At 35.1% G+C, this 20,826-nt stretch overlaps 1 protein-coding gene across 2 annotated transcripts in view; it reads right to left on the reverse strand.

The window, feature by feature from the left end:
* The window catches only part of ARIH1 (ariadne RBR E3 ubiquitin protein ligase 1), a 98,299-nt gene that overhangs the window by 22,656 nt on the left and 54,817 nt on the right, over positions 1-20,826 (reverse strand). For both annotated transcript variants that reach the window (XM_043919680.1, XM_043919681.1), the window contains 3 exons: positions 11,144-11,288; positions 4,081-4,173; positions 3,522-3,577 (listed from right to left, as the gene is read on the reverse strand). In XM_043919680.1, the coding sequence (XP_043775615.1) occupies positions 3,522-3,577; positions 4,081-4,173; positions 11,144-11,288 (294 nt within the window). The remainder of the gene's footprint in view (positions 1-3,521; positions 3,578-4,080; positions 4,174-11,143; positions 11,289-20,826) is intronic.

Here is a 20,826-nt window from a genome sequence, read left to right on the forward strand (position 1 = left end):
TAGCCTGCCAGGCTCCTCCGACCATGGGATTTTCCAGGCAAGAATACTGGCGTGGGCTGCCATTTCCTTCTCCAGAGGATCTTCCCAACCCAGGGATCGAATCCACATCTCCTGCTTGACAGGTGGACTTTTACCACTGAGCTACCTGGGAAGCCCAGTTTTCAGTTTACTAATCTGTAAAATGGATAGCAGAAATCGAGCTGGGAGACTAGCATAGTGCCTGGCAAATAGTAAGCACTCAATAAATATTACATGAAGCTGAATTCATCACCATCATTATTATTTCACTCAGCTAAGATGTACTGTTACTCAAGGGGGCCCTTCCTGACAACTCACCATACCAGTCTAGATGTAGACCACTCCCCTTCAGTTCTCATGGCAAATTATACATTTCTTTACAGAATGTGTCAAAGTTTTCATCAGACAGCTATCATATAATCATTCTTTAATATCTGCCTCCCTAATTCCCTATTTTCAACCAAACAATAAGCTCCATGAAAGGATCTCTTATGTCCAATAAACTGCCTGGCCTGTGGAAAGTATTTAGTAAGTACTTTTCAAATGAGTAAACCTCCAGATTTTGCACACATTGAAACTGAGGGATAAAAGTAATTAGTGCACAAGGCTGTTCCTCAAAAAGCCAAACACAAAATTACCATATGACTCAATAATTAATTCCACTCCAAGGTATAAACATTCAAAAGAATTAAAAACAGGTGTTCAATAAAAACCTTGCACACAAATATTCAAATAGTAACAAAGATTTCTACAAAAAATAAAAATAACTCAAATGTCCAAGAACTGATGGAGAAATAAAATATGGAATATCCGTATAATGGAACATCATTTAGCCATAAAAAGGAATGATGTCCTTATACATGCTACAACATGAATGAACTCTGAAAACATTATGTTAAGTGAAGGAAGCCATTCACAAAAGGTCATATACTATATGACTCCATTTAAATGAAATGTCCGGAGTAAGCAAATCCATGCAGACAGCAAAGGTGAGTGGTTGTCAGAGTCTAGGGAGAGGGGGGAATCAAGAGTAACTATTTAGTGGATATGGGATTTCTTTTGGAGGTGATGAAAATGTTCTGGAATTAGATAGTGGTGATGGTTACACAACATCACATAAGTACTCAAAAAGCCACTGAACTGCATACTTTAGTTAAAAAGGTAAATATTATGTTATGAGAAATTTACATCATTTAAAAAATAATGGGACTTCCCCCATGGTCCAGTGACTAAGACGCCGTGTTTCCAATGCAGGCGACATGGGTTTGATCCCTGGTTAGGGAACTAGATTCCACATGCTGCAACTAAGACCCGGCGCAGTGAAATAACTAAATATTTTTTTAAAAAAGAAAAAATAATTAAGGGGCTTCCCTGGTGGTCCAGTGGTTAAGAATCAGCCTTCAACGCCGGGGACACAAGTTCGACAATCCCTGGTAAGGGAACTAAGATCCCACATGCCATGCATCAACTAAGCCTGTGCCACACACAACTATGGAGTCCAAGGGCCACAGAGAAAGATCCCGCATCACTGCAACGAAGATCCCACGTGCCATAACTAAGATGCAGCCAAAAAAATAAACATAAAAAGATGTTTAATGTCAGAATATCTAAAGTTGATTTATACTTATTTATTTAACCAGGCATTATAAACAATAATCTTCTAACCACATCTCACTGCCCAAATGCCTCCCTACTCTACACTATCCTCCTTTTACCTACATAGGTTATTTCCAAACTGCAAATCTCATCAGTCCTAATAACCTTATATGACAAAACTCAAACTGTCGAACTCTTTTCATCCTCATCTCTAGTAATCTGTTACTTTGTGCTTTAGCCATGACAGAATACATCAAAGAGAAGTTCACAGACTATTACCCTCCACACAAAATTTTTAATCCTTGATATCTCTCCCTAAGATGCCCTAATTCTTCAGGTAATGTGTTTCTACGTAACTGTACTTTATACATACATTTACACATAAAATGGGCTTCCCAGGTATCAGTGATGGTAAAGAACCTGCCTGCTAATAGTCAATCCCTGGGTCAGGAAGATCCCCTGGAGAAGGGGATAGCAACCTATTCCAGTATTCTTGCCTGGGAAACCCCATGGACAGAGGAGCCTGGAAGGGGTACAGTCCATAGGGTCGTAAAAAGTTGGACACAACTGAAACGATTTGGCAAACATGTATGCATCAACTGTAAACTATGCTTTTGTTATTAGGAACCTCTTGGGGAAAGGAAATGTATCTTAATTTGTTCTCCTAGATATATGTGTTAACAAAACAGGCTCGGAGTAAATGTTTGTGGAATGAATGAAAAGATACAGTGACCTGTACTGATGAAAGAATACAAAGAATTAAAGTACCAGAGGACAAGATAAAGACAACTGGAAAGATGGTGGTACTTTAAGACCATATATGGTTAATGGAAATAAGATTTACTGAAAGACAGGCTGACAAGAGTAAATGTATTTTAGTAAACCAAAGTAGGTTGGGATTAACAAAGTGGAATCAGTGGCTTTATGAACTGTGCTGGTTAAGTCAATTTACGGCTTCATTAGGTTAAGAATTTGCTCACTAAAACCCATGACTGCTTTTACTCTTATTACTCTCAAATCCCAGCACTTAAATGCAGACATACCCTTCTATACAGGCAATTATCCAGAACTAATTATAAAATCTGTGTGTGGATCATTCAGGCCCTCAATCTATTTATCTTCCTAGACTAAAATCAATTAGGCTGCCTGAGGTTATAAAAACAGCACTGACTCAGGAATTGAGCAACTCTGGATTTTATCCCATGTACAGGAGCTAATGATACCTCTTCAAGTTTCTTTCTCTCCTTCAAAAGGGAACCTTTCACAAGGCCAGTAGTTAGCCAACAGCCTCCAGCTGCAGTGCCTTTGAGATTCGTAGCAGCGTTCCAGATGAGGCCACATCCCCCCACTTAGCTCCCAGTGAGAGGCTGAGCGTGACACTGGTACCAGGGCCTGGCCGTGTCTGCTGACCCAAGTACTCCTCTGTGGGAAATCTATGCACTGGCGTTCCCAACAGGGCTGACAGAGACTCTCACAGATGCACACCATCTTAGTCTCTTCCTACTGAATTCTTCTTCCTTCTTTCTCAACAGGTGTCAGAACTGTATCATGTCTGTCTACTCCTCCTTTTCCTATTCATCCTACACAGATGCAATCCGCAGTAAAGACCCTTCTCTTTTAACTATGTCCTGGCTCTGCTTCTCAGAAGATCAACTGCCACACTGACATAACCTATTCTCCAACTGCAAGGTTCGCTGAAATCTGGCTATCACGCATTGCCAACTTAACAAGACACTGACTGGGCATTTAACCAGGCTACAAACAGGCTTGTGTACTACAAAGGAATGTAGGTTAGAAAGTCTCTCCAGACTTTAATTGTTCACCTCCGGTGTGGTGTTGAGCAAAAATTAATTTGGCTTAATCAACTAATATATATCCAACATGCAGAATCTATCAGAAGTACTTACATAACTGTGTTGTCATCCACTAAGATATCACAACCATGAGCAGGACACGAAATAGTCTGGAAAAGATCGAAATTTAAACTATGTCTTCATTCAACAAATATTTACTGAATGTTTACCACTGCCAGGAACTTTGCTAGGTTCTGAGGATACCTTAACATTTATAGGACCTTAATCATTTCCTTTCTTTTAAAGGAAACCTGTATGTGAGTATTTGCCACCATAAAGCAACTAAAATTGCTAACCCAAACAACTGGTTTTTCAAGATTAAACTTAACTGGCAAAGGCAAGAGATATAACAAAAATTCTCAACAAGTTTACCCTGATAAATACAAATGTTAATGCCTGCTGAGAAAACATTACCTGCACTGGATTTTTAACTGGAATATCACATTGTAAATAGAAAAAAAAAAATCTCAATTATCTTTTAGTTGTTTTAACCTAGAAAAAAGAGTCACATGTAATTCACAACCCAGAATGCTTTACCTGTTTATATTTGTGTAACAGTCTAAACACTTAAAAGAAATTCAACAAAAACTCAAGAACAAATTGGCATCTTTACCTGTCCCATGCCTTCTTCCATTATTTTGGTAGTTAAATATTCACTCCAGCACTGCATACAAAACTTATGTCCACATTCAAGGCCAGTGAAATACTGCAACAAAAATAATATATGGACTTTCAAAAGAAATTATCAGAAGAATCACTATAGTGACTCAATAAGAACCAATCAGATCATGTTTCTCATAGTGGTTAAAATGTCCAATTGAAAGGACTAAATGGGCTCCTAAAATGAATTTCTAAGTGGCAAAATCTATACACACAAATTCATTAAACACAAAACAATGAGAGATGAATCTACATTAGATATTTATAATTTTTAGGAAAGGCACACAAGTTTGTACCAATAAGCATATGAAAAAAATGCTCAGTATCCTTAATCATCAGGGAAAGGTAAATCAAAGCCACAATGAGACACCACTTCACACCCACTAGGACAATTATAATCAAAAAGACACAATAAAAGTGCTGACAAGGATATGGAGAAATCAGAACCCTCAAACACTGCTAGTGGGAATGTACAGGAATAGCAGAAAACATTGGCAGTTTCTCAAAAAATTAAAAGTTATTACCAAACGATTCAGCAACTCCACTGCTAGGTATACACCCACATAAAAACTTGTACACAAATGTTCACAGCAGCATTAGCCACAATAACTCCAAACTGGAAACAACTCCAATGTCCATCAACTGATAAATAAGCAAAATGTGGAATATCCATATAACAGAAAATTATTCAGCCATAAAAAGCAGTAAAGCACATTCTATAATGTGGACAAACCTTGAAAACATTCTAAGTGAAATAAACCAATCACAAAACACCACATATTTTTTTATTTCACTTGTAGATTTGTGGTTGCCTAAGGCTAACAAGCTTGAGGGGAACAGGAAGTGACTATAAAAAGATAATGGTCTTTGGAGGATTATTAAATGTTTGAAAATGAATTGTGGTGATGGCTACACAACTCTGTGACTATGCTTAAGACCATTTTAAATAAGCAAGTTTTATGGTATGTGAATTACATCTCAACAAAGCTGTTACTTTATTATTATTTTTTGGCCATACTGCTTGCTTGGTTTTCAGGATCTTAGTTCCCCGACCAGGAATTGAACCCAGGCCCACAGCAATGAAAGCACCGAGTTTTAACCACTGGACTACCAGGGAGCTCCCAAAGGTGTTATTTCTAAAATGCCACACAGATACTACACTTCATGGAGCTGCACTGGAATATACCTAACCTAGAAAATAAAACCTTATGGAAACCAAAATACTTCTTCAGAATAGTAGTAACACTTGAATAATAAGAATAATAGTAACATTTTGGCCTAATCTTATGCTACTTATATGATTTGAAATACTTTCAATTTGATGGCAGGTTAAATGAACCTTATTATATTCTATAATGGGATATTAAAAGCAGGTACTTTAAGTAGTATTAAGAGTGTAGAGGACTCCATTTTCAAAAGACAAATATGGTTATCATATTTTACTTTAAAAATATTTTACTATATTTACTACCTAATTCTTTTTAATATAATGCAGGCTATAGTTAAAGACAATTATTTAACAATAAGAGTTTATGTTAAAAAAAAAAAGTCTCCCTTATCTCCATCTGTTTCTACCTTGTCCTCTACTTCTCTACCCAGAAGTAATCACTATTTCCAATATATGGTAGAAGTACCACAAACTCTCTTCTGTATCTTGGTTTTATTATTATTATCTTTGTGATCAAATGAATGTATATCAGGAAAAATTTGTACAAGTGAAATTCTAACAGTATACATTTTGATTATTACAAAGAGCTTGTTCAAAGAGGTTGTTGCAATTTACACTACTGAAGAAAGCCTTCTCACACCCATGCCAGAACACTTAAACTCCTTGATCTTTGCCAGTAAAGGTGAAAATGAACGAACTACCAATAGTTTTGATTTTAATGTCTTCTTTTGAGTGAAGCTTAAAAATTTGAAACAAGATTTAAGGCTGTATATTTCTTTTTCTGTGTATTTTCTTCACCTATTTTGCCAAATTTTCCTCTGGACATTTTTTCTAAATTTTTATTGCTTTTGTATTTTTTTTTTTACTTATTTAGAAAATTGACTGTTTTTAAGTGTGGAAAATATTTTCTCCCAGTTTCAACACATTTTGTTGCTGTGCAGAAGCTCTTTGTTCATATATAGCAAAATGTATCAGCTTTAGAATCCATGGCCTCTAAATTAGTTTCTTCTTAAGTTAAAAAAGTTGTGATAGACTTATGGACATGCGGAGAAGGGAGGAGAGGGAGACATGTGTGGGAAGAGTAACATGGAAACTTACATTACCATATATAAAATTGACAGCTAACAGGAATCTGTTGTATGGCTCAGGAAACTCCAACAGGGGCTCTGTATCAATCTAGAGGGGTGGGATGGGCAGGAGACAGGAGGGAGATTCAAATGGAAGGGGATATATGTATATCTGTGGCTGATTCATGTTGAGGTTTGACAGAAAACAAAAAAATTCTGTAAAGCAATCATCCTTTAATTAAAAAAAAATTTTTTTTTAAAGACATACAAAGGAAAAACTAGTTAAAAGATTATTTTGTTTCAATATGTGCAAATAAATTTTTAAACCTAGGGAAAAAAAAAAGTTGTGCTTTTTTGGGAGGGCTGGGGGCTGCACTGGGTCTCTGTCGCTGAGCACAGGTATCTCTAGTTGCAGCAAGCCAGGGCTACTCTCTAGTTGCAGTACATGGACTTTTCAATGCGGTGGCTTCTCTCATTGTGCAGCACAGGCTCTAGGGTGCAAGAGCTCCAGTAGTTACGGCTCATAGGCTTAGTTGCCCCATGGCATGTGGAATCTTCCAGACCAGGGATCAAATCTGTGTCCCCTAAACTGGCAGGCAGATTCTTAACTACTGGACCACCAGATGAGTCCTAAATTAATTTTGATATAAGGAGTATGGTAGAAATCTAAGTTTCCAGATGGCCTTTGAGTTGTTCCAACACCATTTATTAAATAACCCTCCTTAAAGGAAATGCTGTCTCTGTTGTATATTAAATTCTCCACAAATATACTTGACTCTGGCTTCTCTGGTGGCTCATTGATAAAGAATCCGCCTGCCAATTCAAGAGATCCAAGTTTGATCCCTGGGTCAGGAAGATTCCCTGGAGAAGGACATGGTAACCCACTCCAGTTCTTGCCTGGGAAATCCCATGGACAGAGGAGCCTAGCAGGCTACAGCCCATGGGGTGGCAGAGTCAGACATGACTTAGCAACTAAACAATACTCGACTCTATTCTGCTTTACTGCACTGCCTATTCTTGAATTTGGTAAGACTAGCTTCCTCTCTGCCCTCATCAATCTACTCTTTGCTTTATTTCACTAATATTTTATCTTTCCAAATACTTGTCATTCATTTATTTCCCCTTTCTTTCATATAGGTCTTTCATATTTCTTGCCAAGTTTATTCTTAGCTCTTTTATTCATTTTGTGGCTCTTATTAAAGCGGCATTTTAAATTCTATAACATTTTCTAATTAGCTGTTATTTGAGATATGCTTACAAAATTCCTGATATTGCTTTTGAGATATAAATGCAAATAAGATACAATATTATAGCATACCAACTATATAAAATATACTTGGAAAGTAGCTGGGGAAGAAAATAGTTCAGAGTCCTGATACTGGTTTTACAGACCAAATAACATGGAAAATACCAAGGTTAAAATATGTTACTATTCAGAGAGTGACAATGATTCTACCTGAGTCAAAAATAAGTGAAGATAAATATTTGGGACATCAATATTCTCATCCAAAAACAAAAGATCTGAGAAATAAAAAGAATCTATTCTTATTACTACTCACAACAGTGAAGGAGTTCTGGCATTAACCCATTGCCAGTTTTCTAAAGGAGAGTATTCGATTTTTGATGTTATAATGAGGGTGCATTCTATAAAGAACAAATATAATAAAGTCGTATCAGTAATTCTAGAATGTCTTATTCATAACCTAATACACATCCCCACGTGCTTGACTCTTTTTCCCAAAGACTGACTGACTAAAGGCCACAATGGTTCCTCAGTGATCTCCATAGGTAACACCTCTCTACTTTTGGGGACTTTTACACCAGGGCTCTTTTAAGGTAAGATAAAAAGACAAAAACAAAGGTTTTTTTCCCCTTTCCAATAACTTTTTTAATTAAACAGATAACAAGACTAAACAACATAAATTAGAAAAATAAATCACACATACATGTTCAAAGGTAAAGCAAAAAGAGGGTGGCAACTCTCACAATCTTTCATTTTGCTTTTATCTATTTAATATACCTTATTCTTAGAAAGTATAAAATGATTTACTTCATAAAAAAGATATGATAGCTCAAGCTATATTTCCTAGTAGAGCTGAATCTTATGCTTTGATTGAAAATAATATTATTATATAAAGTAACTGTTGCCAAGGCTAAGAAATTCCTGAACTGGACACAACCCAAGGGGGTAGGGGGACAGAGAAGGAATCTCTGAACTTAAAAGAGTGTTCCAAAATCTCAGGAAATTGTTTTTAAAGAAGAGACCACCCAATATAGCTCCAAAGTATCAATTATATCAACTAAGCTGTCAGAAGCATTTACTTAAAAACCTGTTTTCATGTGGCACTATATAAAGCCAAGTTGCTTTCTAGAAGGATAAACATATTGAAGATAAATAATAATAAAAGGCAAGTTATCAGTGTTTGAAGAGTAGTGGAAACTGATACATGGGAGTTAGGTAAATAATGTTAAGTAAAGAAACCATTCATCCAATTAATAAAGCCTAAATAAAGAATCTCAGGTGACATTCACTAGAAAAACTGCAAAGGTTAAAATTATCCTTCATTAGCCCAAAAACTGTGAGAAAAGAAGTCCCAGTTTCACCGAGATTACTTTTTCCTAACACCTGGCACAGTTTCCATAACACTTTTAACTTACCTTCCAACCAATGCTGCTGTGCACTTTCTTGTTCTGTCACTTACAAAGCCAAACTTCCTCTGAAAGACTAATTTATGTTTATTGCCTCAACTTCCTTCCCCACCTTCAAGTCAATGACTCTTCAGCTCATGTAGTTTGGTTTCCCATCTTACCATAATACATAAAATTACTTTTCAGGATCATCAGTCAACTTCTTATTGCTAATTCCAAACTCACCTTTCAATTACGTTCTCTGAAGCTAGCACTGTGTCGAGTCTGCTGAATAAATGAAGACTGTTTCCTCCACTATCAGTTATAAGTATAGCACAATCTACACTGCAAATATCTACTTGATTTTCAATTCTAATTTGTTCAGACTGTCAGACAATACCAAGGGCACTAAGAAATTTATAGCAGATATTTGTGAGCAGCTAGCTTCAGTACTTACATTTAAGGTTTACACTAAAGAGGATCTGGCTGTAAGAGTGCGGGAAGGGAAATGCCAAGGAGTAAGGAAACCTTATATAACTCAGAACAAACTTTTTGAGTCTTAGTATTACCTCATAGAACCACTTATAAACTACATACACTATATAAATGTCCACTGGTAAAGAGAATCTGTTAAAGAAACATAATAAAATGGTCAAAACACAAAACCAATGTATTTTTAATAGCAGTACTGATTGCTCTTTTTAAATACTTAAGTTAGGATTGTGATTTAAGTAGAGAAATGAATATAGTTTCAGGCTGGCAAGCAATGTGAAACAATCTTATTCAATTTATTTGAAAGGTTAAAAAAAACTTAGACTCAGCCAGATTAAATCATTTATTACCCAAAGCCAAAAAGCTAGTGTTACAGCTGTGACTGAGAATATGGGGTACTTCCCCTGGCACTCCAGAGTTTAAAATTCCATGTTTCCACTGTAGGGGACAAGGATTTGATCCCTGGTCAGGAAACTAAGATCCTGCACATTGCGTGGCAAGGCCAAAAAAATTTTTAATTTGAAAATAAATTAAGAATGACTTGAAAATCTGGAAATTCAATTTAGTATTTTACCTACTAAATTTTTTTGACTGAAAATTTTACATTTAAATCAATTGATTTATTTTTTAGGCCATACCATGTGGTATATGGAAACTTAGCTCCCTGACCAGGGATCAAACCTGTGCCCCCTGCACTGGGAATGAGTAGTATTAAGCACTGGACCACCAAAGAAATGCTCCTACTAAATTATTTTAACTCTGATTTTCCACTTCTCTAAGAGCAATAATTAACTTTCTTTTAAAACTCTTCTAAGCACTTGTATGTGCGAACAAATCAACTTCCTTCAAATGAGAATGTTTAAAGGTACACATGTCAAATTCTAAGATTAATAACAAAAAACCTTCAATACGTTAAAATATATAATACTGGAGACAAAGATCTGGTATATACTAATTACTAGAAAAAGCTGCTGAACTATTACAGTAGAGAATATGAACAAGATGGTTATAACTGTTGTAGAATTAAATTAGCCTTAGATATTTTAAACATCTTAAGAGGTGAATTCTGAGTAACTAAATACATTTTTTTGGCCACAAATGTAATTTTCCTATGGTTACTAATAAAGTGCTTTCATAGGAAGACTGTGTTTATTTAAGCATAACATTTCTTCACTAGATAAGTCAAAGTAAATCATCTAAATACAATAGGTTTTAGGAAGGATACACGTACTAAAGAATCGCTGTTGGAATAATATGAATGTGTGAAAATCTTTTGTTAAGAAGAGTCCTGAAAGCTCCCTAGTGAAATAGCATTAAAGACATTTTGTAAGTGTGTTGGATATTCTAAAAACTTAGTTTTAAATCTATTTTAATTTGGATGAAAATAATTCTATTTGCTGCCTACCTATTACACAATTCTCCCATATAGGTAAAATAAAAAGATTTAGGTGTGCAATGACAACTTGGACAAGGTGCAGCTTTAAAAAGCAAATGGGGATGGGGAGGGGCTGAGAGACAAACTCTCACTCTTCTTTATTCTTAATATATGGATATGTTACTGCTCTGCTACAATCCCAGACTCCCAGAACTGCCTTTGTTGAAATAATGAAAAGTCAATTTACGCTCTGAAGTAGAGTCAGCAGTGCTGGCCAGATACTCACCGAGTTAGGGTAGTTCAAGTAGCAGATCTGACAAGGCATATCCTGTGCTGATGACCTTGTATTCATCTGGCGTGTTCGAGACTTTTTACTTGGATTAATTACATGACACTCAGCAAAGAGCTTCTCCAGGTTTCCATCAAAGTACCTGCATTATTTAAACAGAAAGGATGAGAGCCCTGTAACAGCACACTGTTAGAGCTCTCAAAAACCTGATTTTTCTATAAGGAAAAGCAAGGAAGGGAATTAAACCAAGACCATATTCTTTCTTGCTCAAAGAAAATGTGTTGTATGGCTACAAACTGTAGCAAACAGAAGTATATGTATAGGAAAACAGATAGAATTTTTGCTATTTTAACATTTTTTACTTTGTTTTTATCCTGAGAAGTTAACATATTAGTATATTAACAGCACAACACCTAAAATCTAAGAATAAATGTTGTATTATCTCTAACGGTACCTTATGAAGAGTGTGTTTTAATATAATAGGCTAGGCTATATTTTATACCAATGAATTAATTTTATTAATAATTTTAGTTCTACCAGTTTAAATATACTAGCAAGTAAACTACCCACAAAGCATACTTTATCCCACAAATCATTTAAAAATGAAACTACTACATGTGTCTCTTTCTACAAAAGACTTGCTTTCTAAATATTCTTTGAAAATAATTTTTAATTTATTAGGGTAGGGGAAGAAGGAGGAAACAAAAAAGTACATATTTAAAAGTTTTTATATCAAATAATCTATATATTGATTTTTTCATATAAAGTATGTATGTATATATACAGAAGTAGTTCACTAAGATATCAAAAGCATAGTATTGCAAGTACTAGGCTAGAGAGTTTCAACTAAACAGTAAACTTCTTGACAGAAGATGGGGTAAATACTTAGCACAATGTTTCCCATTAACACAGTTAAGACATGGTCTTTGGTCTCCTGAAATATCTTAATATTCTACACAGAAAAGCAACAGATTAAAGAAAAAACTTTCAATTTAATCAGCAAAAATGTTAACATGGAATCTGATTAATAGATACTCAAAAGAGTTTCCCAATAGTTTTCATGAAAGTCTTGTTCAGGCATTGTGTCAAAGCATTTACTCCATCTCCAGAACACCACTCATGAGAACCACCATCACTCTCTAAAGACAAATAAATATCCTTTTATAAACGCTTTGACTACAATTATGTTTCAATGAAATGGTCGTGTTATCAATCAAAATGTCAACATATTAATATAAAAGTGGAACGCATATGAAGTTGTCTCTGATGATGCAACTAATCAAAATATACAGAGCAGATAAATCAAATGCTTTTCTACAAAAGTTATCTTTGAAAAACACATAAGATATAAGTTTTATCTGAAAAGTTGAAACATATGAAGAAAACACTAAATATGAATAGGTATACCAAATAACCCTTTGTTTTTCATTAAAAAAAAAAAATTGTGGTTACAAGAAAACACAAACTCCAGTCATCTAAAACTTGAAAATTAACAACTAATACTTCGGTGAACAGTCTAGACAGCATTCTATGCAAACACAAATAGACATGTGCACATTTGATATAATCTCACGTCCCAGGCTTATCACCTGCTTTCTTCACTAAACGATATGTAACAACACCTTTGTCCATGAGCATGGGGCTACATTATTTTTCACTGTTGCATAATATTTCTCTGTAGGTATATACTATAATACACTTTACCAACCTTATACTGAAAGATATTTAGAGATGTTCCACATACAGACAATCCTAGATTAAAATCCTGCTCCATCTGATGGGGGAAATATATCTAGACTTGTACTTTTTTATCAGTGAAGCTGAATATATTTTTCTGTGAAGATACTGCTATTCAGTTTATGAGTTCAGCATGTAAATGAAGAGTAATCCTTTGTTTTACAGACTGCTTTCTTCCCAGTTTCTAACTTGCCTTTGAATATTGTTTAACGATGTTTAACTGCCACTTTTAATTTTTATGTAGGCGAATTTACCATGCAACACTGTTGTGATTTATGGGTTTCATAAACTTTAAAAAAATTATCTCTATTTGCAAAGACTACAGAAATTCACTCATGATTTAGGCCTTTCCTTTAAACTGTTTCCATTAAAACTGTTGATTTACGTGGAAATTATTTTTGTGCAATAAGAAGAAAGCAGGGGTTCCATTTAATTTTAAGCCAAATGGCTAGTCACTACTGAAGGGTGTTTCAACTACTGAAACACTTCCTTCTACCTTAAAGGTATCAATTTAAAGCTTATCTTCTTAAATCTTCTTTGACAGTTCCTCCTCTTCCAATTAGGTAAGGCTCCCTGTATTACATCCTCACAGTATTTTGTACTCCTGTGTAACAAATCACATTACTAACCCTGTAATCACTATTTACGCTTTTCCTGCAAAAGATAAAGTGAAAGTAGCTCGGTTGTGTCCAACTCTTTGTGACCCTGTGAGCTATAGCTCACCAGGCTCCTCTGTCCATGGAATTCTCCAGGCAAGAATAAGTGTAAAAAAAAAAAAAAAAAAAGAATACTGGAGTGGATTGCCATTTCTGTAATCACTATTTTATGTTTTCCCTACTAGAATGTAAACCCCATGAGGACTATTTTATTACTGTAGTAACCCTAGTATCTATAAGTGCTCAATTTCTTTTTAGAGAATAAAGAATAACTTCTTAATGATAATTAATATAAATCTGAATTTCTTTATTTGACTATTTCTTAAAGATAGCAATATATTATAGTTTATATTTATATTATATTTTATATTTAAATTATGTTTGTTATGTTTATATTTATAGTTTATTTATATTATATTATAGTTTATAGTTTTTGGTCCATTCTAGAAGGCAAATAACTTCCAAATACAGCCCAGGTAAACAGAATGGAGAACTGAAAAATCAACTCATATTGCTGGTCATAGCAGGCAGGCCAAGAAATTTTGTTCATTTAATTAAGTTCCATTTTACAGAAATGTAACATTTAAAATTTTTATTTTTATTCATCACATGTTCTGTCCACCAAAGACTTTGCTATGGTTATTTGGAAAGACACTGAAGTTAATTTATTTTTATAGACATACCTTAAAATGGCTATTTAAACCAATTTTGTCAACTGTAAATAATACATTGATTGTCCTTATATAATACCCTATACTCTATAGTTTAGGTTGGAACTTCGCAGAACTGTTCCCAGTTGATTACCATTTTACATAATTTTTTCACTAATTACATTGTTTTTACATTATATAGCTTTTCTTTCAAGAATAGTAAAAACTGCTTTCTATTTCCTAAGCCTGACAGCCCTAATTACTTCAGACATAATTAAAACATTGGGTTTTAAAAAATTTATTGGCCTGCCTCGGGCCTGAGTTTTGGCACATGGATCTTTTGCTATATTGTGCAGGATCTTTCACTGCGGTGCAAGAGGTCAGTACTTGCAGCACAAGGGCTTAGTCCTCTGTGGCATGTGACCAGGGATCAAATCCATGTTCCCTGCACCACAAGGTGGATGCTTAACCACTGGACCACCAGGGAAGTCCCTAAAATGTTTAATTGTATTCAAATGCTCATTTTAGCCAAAATCCTACCCATGACAACCTCCATTTCTTCTGGTACCTGTTGTTACTGAAGTCTTTAGTAAAAATAATTCTCATTTTATAATTTAAATTATTTTTCAACTGACATATATTCAACGTTTCTTCATTCTTGAAGTTTAGTTCTATAGGGTTGATCTTAGCACTTAACTTTCTCTTTCGAAATGCCAATTCAGGTAGTAATTATATCAAGAGCTTTTAGCTATTAAGACCTGCTGGATTTACACCCAGTCTTTGTTCATTTGTCCTCCTTACCTACCATCTACTAATTCCTTCTTTGTCCATTTCTTCTCTTACATGTCTCCATTTTCCATAGTACCTGCTCTATTTCTGGCTATTGACAACATGCTTTCAATACATTATTGACCAGGGGATTTTTGCAGAAACACCTGTGGCCCGCAAGTTGTTATGCAAGTGAATACTTGAAAGGTCTCCCGTCAGTAATGTTCAGGTAACAAAAGACATATTAATATGTCTCTGGTCAATAACGAGTTAACTTCTGCAAGATTACTGCTTGTCCCTTTTTTCCCCCCTTAGTTCTGTCAGCTTCCTTTTCATCTTGTTCTGTTATTTCAGCAGTTTATCTTTGATCCCTTATCTCAAAGTCTATTGCTTACTTTAATCTTCTTAAAAGAACAAAGAAGCTTTTTTTCAACCTGCTAATTATGACAGTTTTATAAGGACTACTATGCTCAAGAATATACTGGATTCTTTAACTTCTCAGACTTTGTATACCTGAGTCACTACATATTTGAAAGTTCCTTCAGTTTGCTGGTTTTTACATACATCCTTGCTGGTCAAAACAGACCAAGATAAAAAGAGACTAATTCAATGTAAGGCAATTTAGTTCAAGTACCTTGCTTAATGAGTTAACACACACGTTTCTCTCTGCTTCACCGACTCCAGTACACAACTGCAAAGATTATATAGAACAATACTATCTTCCTTTCCTACAAAATCTAACTATCCTTTTGAGAAAATCATACTGATGAAAAGAACAGAATGGCAGTGTTGCTCTTTTCCTTCAGTTGGGACTTTCTTTGGTGGGGCAAGGGCATAATGATTTCCGTATCCCCACTCCATCTCTCACAAGGCCTAGGTTTTTCCAGATTAAGATTGTTAGAAGGGCTGGGGATTCCCTGATGGTCTAGGGGTTAGGACGTCATGCTCTCAATGCTGGAACATCATTAGATCCCTGGTTGGGAAACTAGGATTCTGCAAGCTGTGCAGTGCAGCAAAAAAAGTTAGAGGAGCAACATGAGAGGGTCTTCAGTAAGGATTATATACCCTCACCCTACAGTTCTTTCTGTTCATTCATTATGTGTGCAATGTGTGGGATCTGAGTTCCCCAACCAGGCACCAAACCTGTGCCCTCTGCACTGAAGTGTGGATTCTTAGCCACTGGACCACCAGGGAAGTCATTCAGTATGTTTTCAGAAATATAGTTAAGCAAACTGGCACTTAATCAGCCAACTCTCCAGAATATTTAGATCTAAATTTTTCACTTTCCTTGAATATGAGAAATATATCAAGTAATATGAATTAAATTTCAAGGCAGGAACAATAACAGCTTAAAAACTAAGTCTGGTTATAGAAGTATATATATAGCTGACTAATACGTCTTCTTGAATTCTAAATGACTGGCATCATTGTTTGCCATGTCAATAATTTTGTCATTATGAGTTTTTCTTAAAAGCCACTTATCATGTTAAATGTGATAAGAATTCAGGGAATAAGGCAATCGGGGTGGGGTGGGGGGGAAATCATACAACACAGGTCAGGAGCTAGAACATTGCTAGTACTTTAGAAACCCTCCAAACACCTCTTTTTTAGTAACAAGCTGGCTCCCTGCCAGAGGTAATCACTACCCCATTTTACTACCTAAATATCCACCCTCAAACAGTGTAACTTGTTTTTGCCCGTTTTTGAATTTCATATAAACAGAACCATATTGAGGCTAGGTATTCTGTTGTTTGTTTTCCTTTCACCAAATATAATGTTTTTAAGATTCATCTATGTAGTCAGTTGTTGTGCTACTTTGCTTTTCATTCCTGAATTATATAAACATACCACAGTTACCTATCTATAGACACCTGAGTTGTAGCTTGTGGCTGGTATGGGTAACAATGCTATGAACACACTTACATATAACTTTCAATTTAGACATGCTTATTTTTCTCTATATATCTGGGAGTGGAATTACTGGGTCAAAGATATGCAATTGTATTGCTGCTAACTGAAAAAGAAATTTTTATAATTCTAAAGTCATTTAACAATTTATCTGTAGATTGCTTTGGATTTACAATATACACCATTCACATCAGTGATTATTAACTGTCTAGTATCTGCCTTACAACCATTGTACTTTATTATTATTGGTATACTACTGGCTATCTCCTTCAGTATAATGTTGAATATAAGCAAAGATAACAGACACCCGTGTCTTGAACTCCATATAAAAGGGAAATATTTTCAACATTTCATCATGAACTATATCTCCTACAGATGCTTTTATAGATTTTTAGATTAAGAAAGTTTCCTTTTGTGCCTACTTTGCTAATGGTGTTTCTTTTTAAAATCATGAATAATTGCTAATTTTTAGCAACTACTCCTCTGCATCTACTGAAATATTATTCTCATTTATTTGTTCAAGTGACCATATTTGACTGTTTCAAGTTAAACCAACCTAGCATTTTGGGATAAATCTTGGCCATGCTGGATTATTAACTCTTTTTATGTATGGCTGGATTCAATGTGCAAATATTTGGGGCTTTTGTTTCCCTTGGTATCCATGTATATGATAGAAACTGACATGTAATTTTCCTTTGGGCTTTAGTATCAAGGTTGTGATAGCTTCAAGAAGGTAGAGCAAACTCTTTTTCTGTTCTCTAAAAGAATATAAAGTTATGTATTATAAGGTTAGAATTTCTGTCTCATTAAATGCTGGTCAAAGTTTCCAGTGTATCCAATCTGCACTTGGACTTTATGTAAATTTTTGTAAATTGCAAATTCCTAAGAATTTATCCATTTCATGTAAAATTTCAACCTAGTTATTAACAGTATCTTTTTTTTTAAAAGTATCTTAGGATTCAAAGGGATATTCCTTTCATTACTGATAATTTGTGCTTTCTTGACTAATCTCATCTTTTGTCTTCTTGATCCCTTTTACAGTATGTTTCTTTTCCATTTCATTAAAGTCTCCCCTGGTATTTCTTCTTGTACATACTCTCTCTGAATTTATTTTGTTCTTCTTTTTCTATTTGACATATCTAGCTCATTAACTTGAGACTTAAGATGAATGCTTAGCTCATTACTATTCTTATACATGCACTTTACATGTATTTATACATGTTTTAGCACAAATTAGGCAGCAGTCTACAATTATTTTCCCTTAACATTCAAATAGTTGCTTAAATAGCACTTATGAATATTTGAAACTTTAACAAACATGGATAGAATGTGAAATACTGGCTTAAAAAAATACAAACGCTAAGTACAACATAAAGCCACTTTAATATTAATTTTAAAAGATAGCACTGTTTCTAAACACATTTCCATGACTACAGTATTCTAGGTAGTATTCTAGATTAGCACTTATTTTCTTTCATCTACTGAGGGATCATCTTACCATCACTTCCACTTTTAGTACTGGGAAGTCAGCTATCCTCTGGAAGAATATAATATATATTTTCAATTATCTATTTTTCCTTCTACATACATTATATATATACACACACATAGTTTCACTTTTTGCAAGTAATCTTTCTTGTATCTTACTGCTTTTATGATTGTCTATGTTCACACGCTTACTACGATGTTTTAAAATGTAATTTCTTTTTACCATATTTCATAAAATGCTTTGGCACCAAAATTGATGATCTGACCAGAAAGTGAAATGGGAAATTTTTCACATAAGTCAAATTATCAATATTGTTGGACTGTAAGGTGCCATCAACTGAAAGATGCATTTAGATTTCAGACAGATATCTAAGGTGTGAAAAACTACATCTTAGAATCAATAAAACAGCATTTTACTATATGCATCAGTCAATTCAATTCAGTCGCTCAGTTGTGTCCGACTCTTTGCAACCCCATGAATCACAGCACACCAGGCCTCCCTGTCCATCACCAACTCCCAGAGTTTACTCAAACTCATGTCCACTGAGTCAGTAACGCCATCCAACCATCTCATCCTCTGTCGTCCCCTTCTCCTCCAGCCCTGAACCTTTCTCAGCATCAGGGTCTTTTCAAATGAGACAGCTCTTAGCACCAGGTGGCCAAAGTACTGGAGTTTCAGCTTCAACATCAGTCCTTCCAATGAATACTATTATGCATGGGAACAGTTAAATTCTCTTATCAATCTAGAAAAATTAGTCACTAAACCTTCAAATATCACCTCTGCCCCATTTTCTCTTTTTCTAAACTCAGTGGAGACCTTCTTGTTGAATCTTTTATGTTTCTTCTCTTGTTTATTTTCCATCAATCAGTGTGTGTGCATAATTCTGAATAGTGTTTTGATTTCCTATTAGGTTGGTGCAAAAGTAATTGCAGTTTTGTACCGCTGAAATTTGCAATTTGATATTGGAATACATTCTAAAATAAATGTGGTTATGTTATACATCATTTTAATGCACAGTTCTTGCTTTATGTTTTTTGCTAATGACTTATTACTTGCTGTTTATTTTATAAGTATTTTACACCGTAGAAATGATGTTAGACATAAAAAGAAAATTTGAGTGATTTTATTCAAGTTCAAAATTGGTCATAAAGCAGTGGAGGCAACTCACAATATCAACAACGCATCTGGCCCAGGAACTGCTAAGGAATGTACAGTGCTGTGCTGGTTCAAGAGGTTATACAAAGGAAACGAAAGCCTTGAAGATAAGAAGTGCACTGGCTGGCCATCGGAAGGTGACAATGACCAACAGAGGGAGCCACCATGGACGCTGATCCTCTTAAAACTACGGGGTAAGTTGCCAAAGAACTCATTGTCAATCATTCTATGGTCATTTGGCATTTGAAGCAAACTGGAAAGGTGAAAAAGTATGGTAAGTGGGTGCCTCATAAGCTGACTGTAAGTCATCATTTTGCAGTGCCTTCTCTTATTCTACACAACAACAAACCATTTCTTGATCTGATTGTGAAGTGCAATGAAAAGTGGATTTTATATGACAACAGGTGACAACCAGCTCAGTGGCTGAACAGTGAAGAAGCTGCAGAGCACTTCCCAAAGCCAAACTTGAACCAAAAAAAGATCATGGTCACTGCTCAATGGTCTGCTGCCAGTCTGATCCACTATAGCTTTCTGAATCCCGGTGAAACCATTACATCTGAGATGTATGCTCAGCAAATCAATGAGATGCACCTAAAACTGCAATTCCTGAAGCCAGCATTGGTCAACAGAAGGGGCCCAATTCTTCTCCATGGCAATGCCTGACCACACGCTGTACAACCAAGGCTTCAAAACAGAATGAACTGCGCTCCAGTTTCACCTCAGCTGTATTTACGTGACCTCTTACCAACCACCTACCACTTCCTCAAGCACCTCGACAAGTTTTTGCAGGGAAAACACTTCCACAACCAGCAGGAAGCAGAAAACGCTTTCCAAAAGTTCGTCAACTCCTAGGACATGGAGTTTTACGTTATAGGAATAAACAAACTTATTTCTCATTGGCAAAAACGTGTTGATTGTAACAGTTCCTATTTTGCTTAATAAATACGAACATGTGTTTGAGCCTAGTTATAATGATTTAAAATTCAGGATCCAAAACTTCAATTACTTTTGCACCAATCTAATAGTACACTAAACCTGTTTAGCTGTGTCCAATCTGCTGTTAAACTAATTCACTGAGTTAATTTTGCTTATTTTGTTTAATAAGCTTTTTTTTCTTCCAAATCTGTATGACAGCTCATATATTCTAATTCCCTGATGAAAGCATACCTATTTTAGTTTACTAATTTAGTGTGACTAATTCTAATATATGGAATGTCAAATTAGTATACTTTAATTATAAAAAATAATTTGAGGAAGTAGTTTGAGGCCTTGCTGCTTTTCTCTAGAAAAAAATTATACTTGGTTCTGTCAGGAGTC

Source organism: Cervus elaphus, chromosome 12, assembly GCF_910594005.1.
Source record: "Cervus elaphus chromosome 12, mCerEla1.1, whole genome shotgun sequence".
NCBI classification, from domain to species: domain Eukaryota; kingdom Metazoa; phylum Chordata; class Mammalia; order Artiodactyla; family Cervidae; genus Cervus; species Cervus elaphus.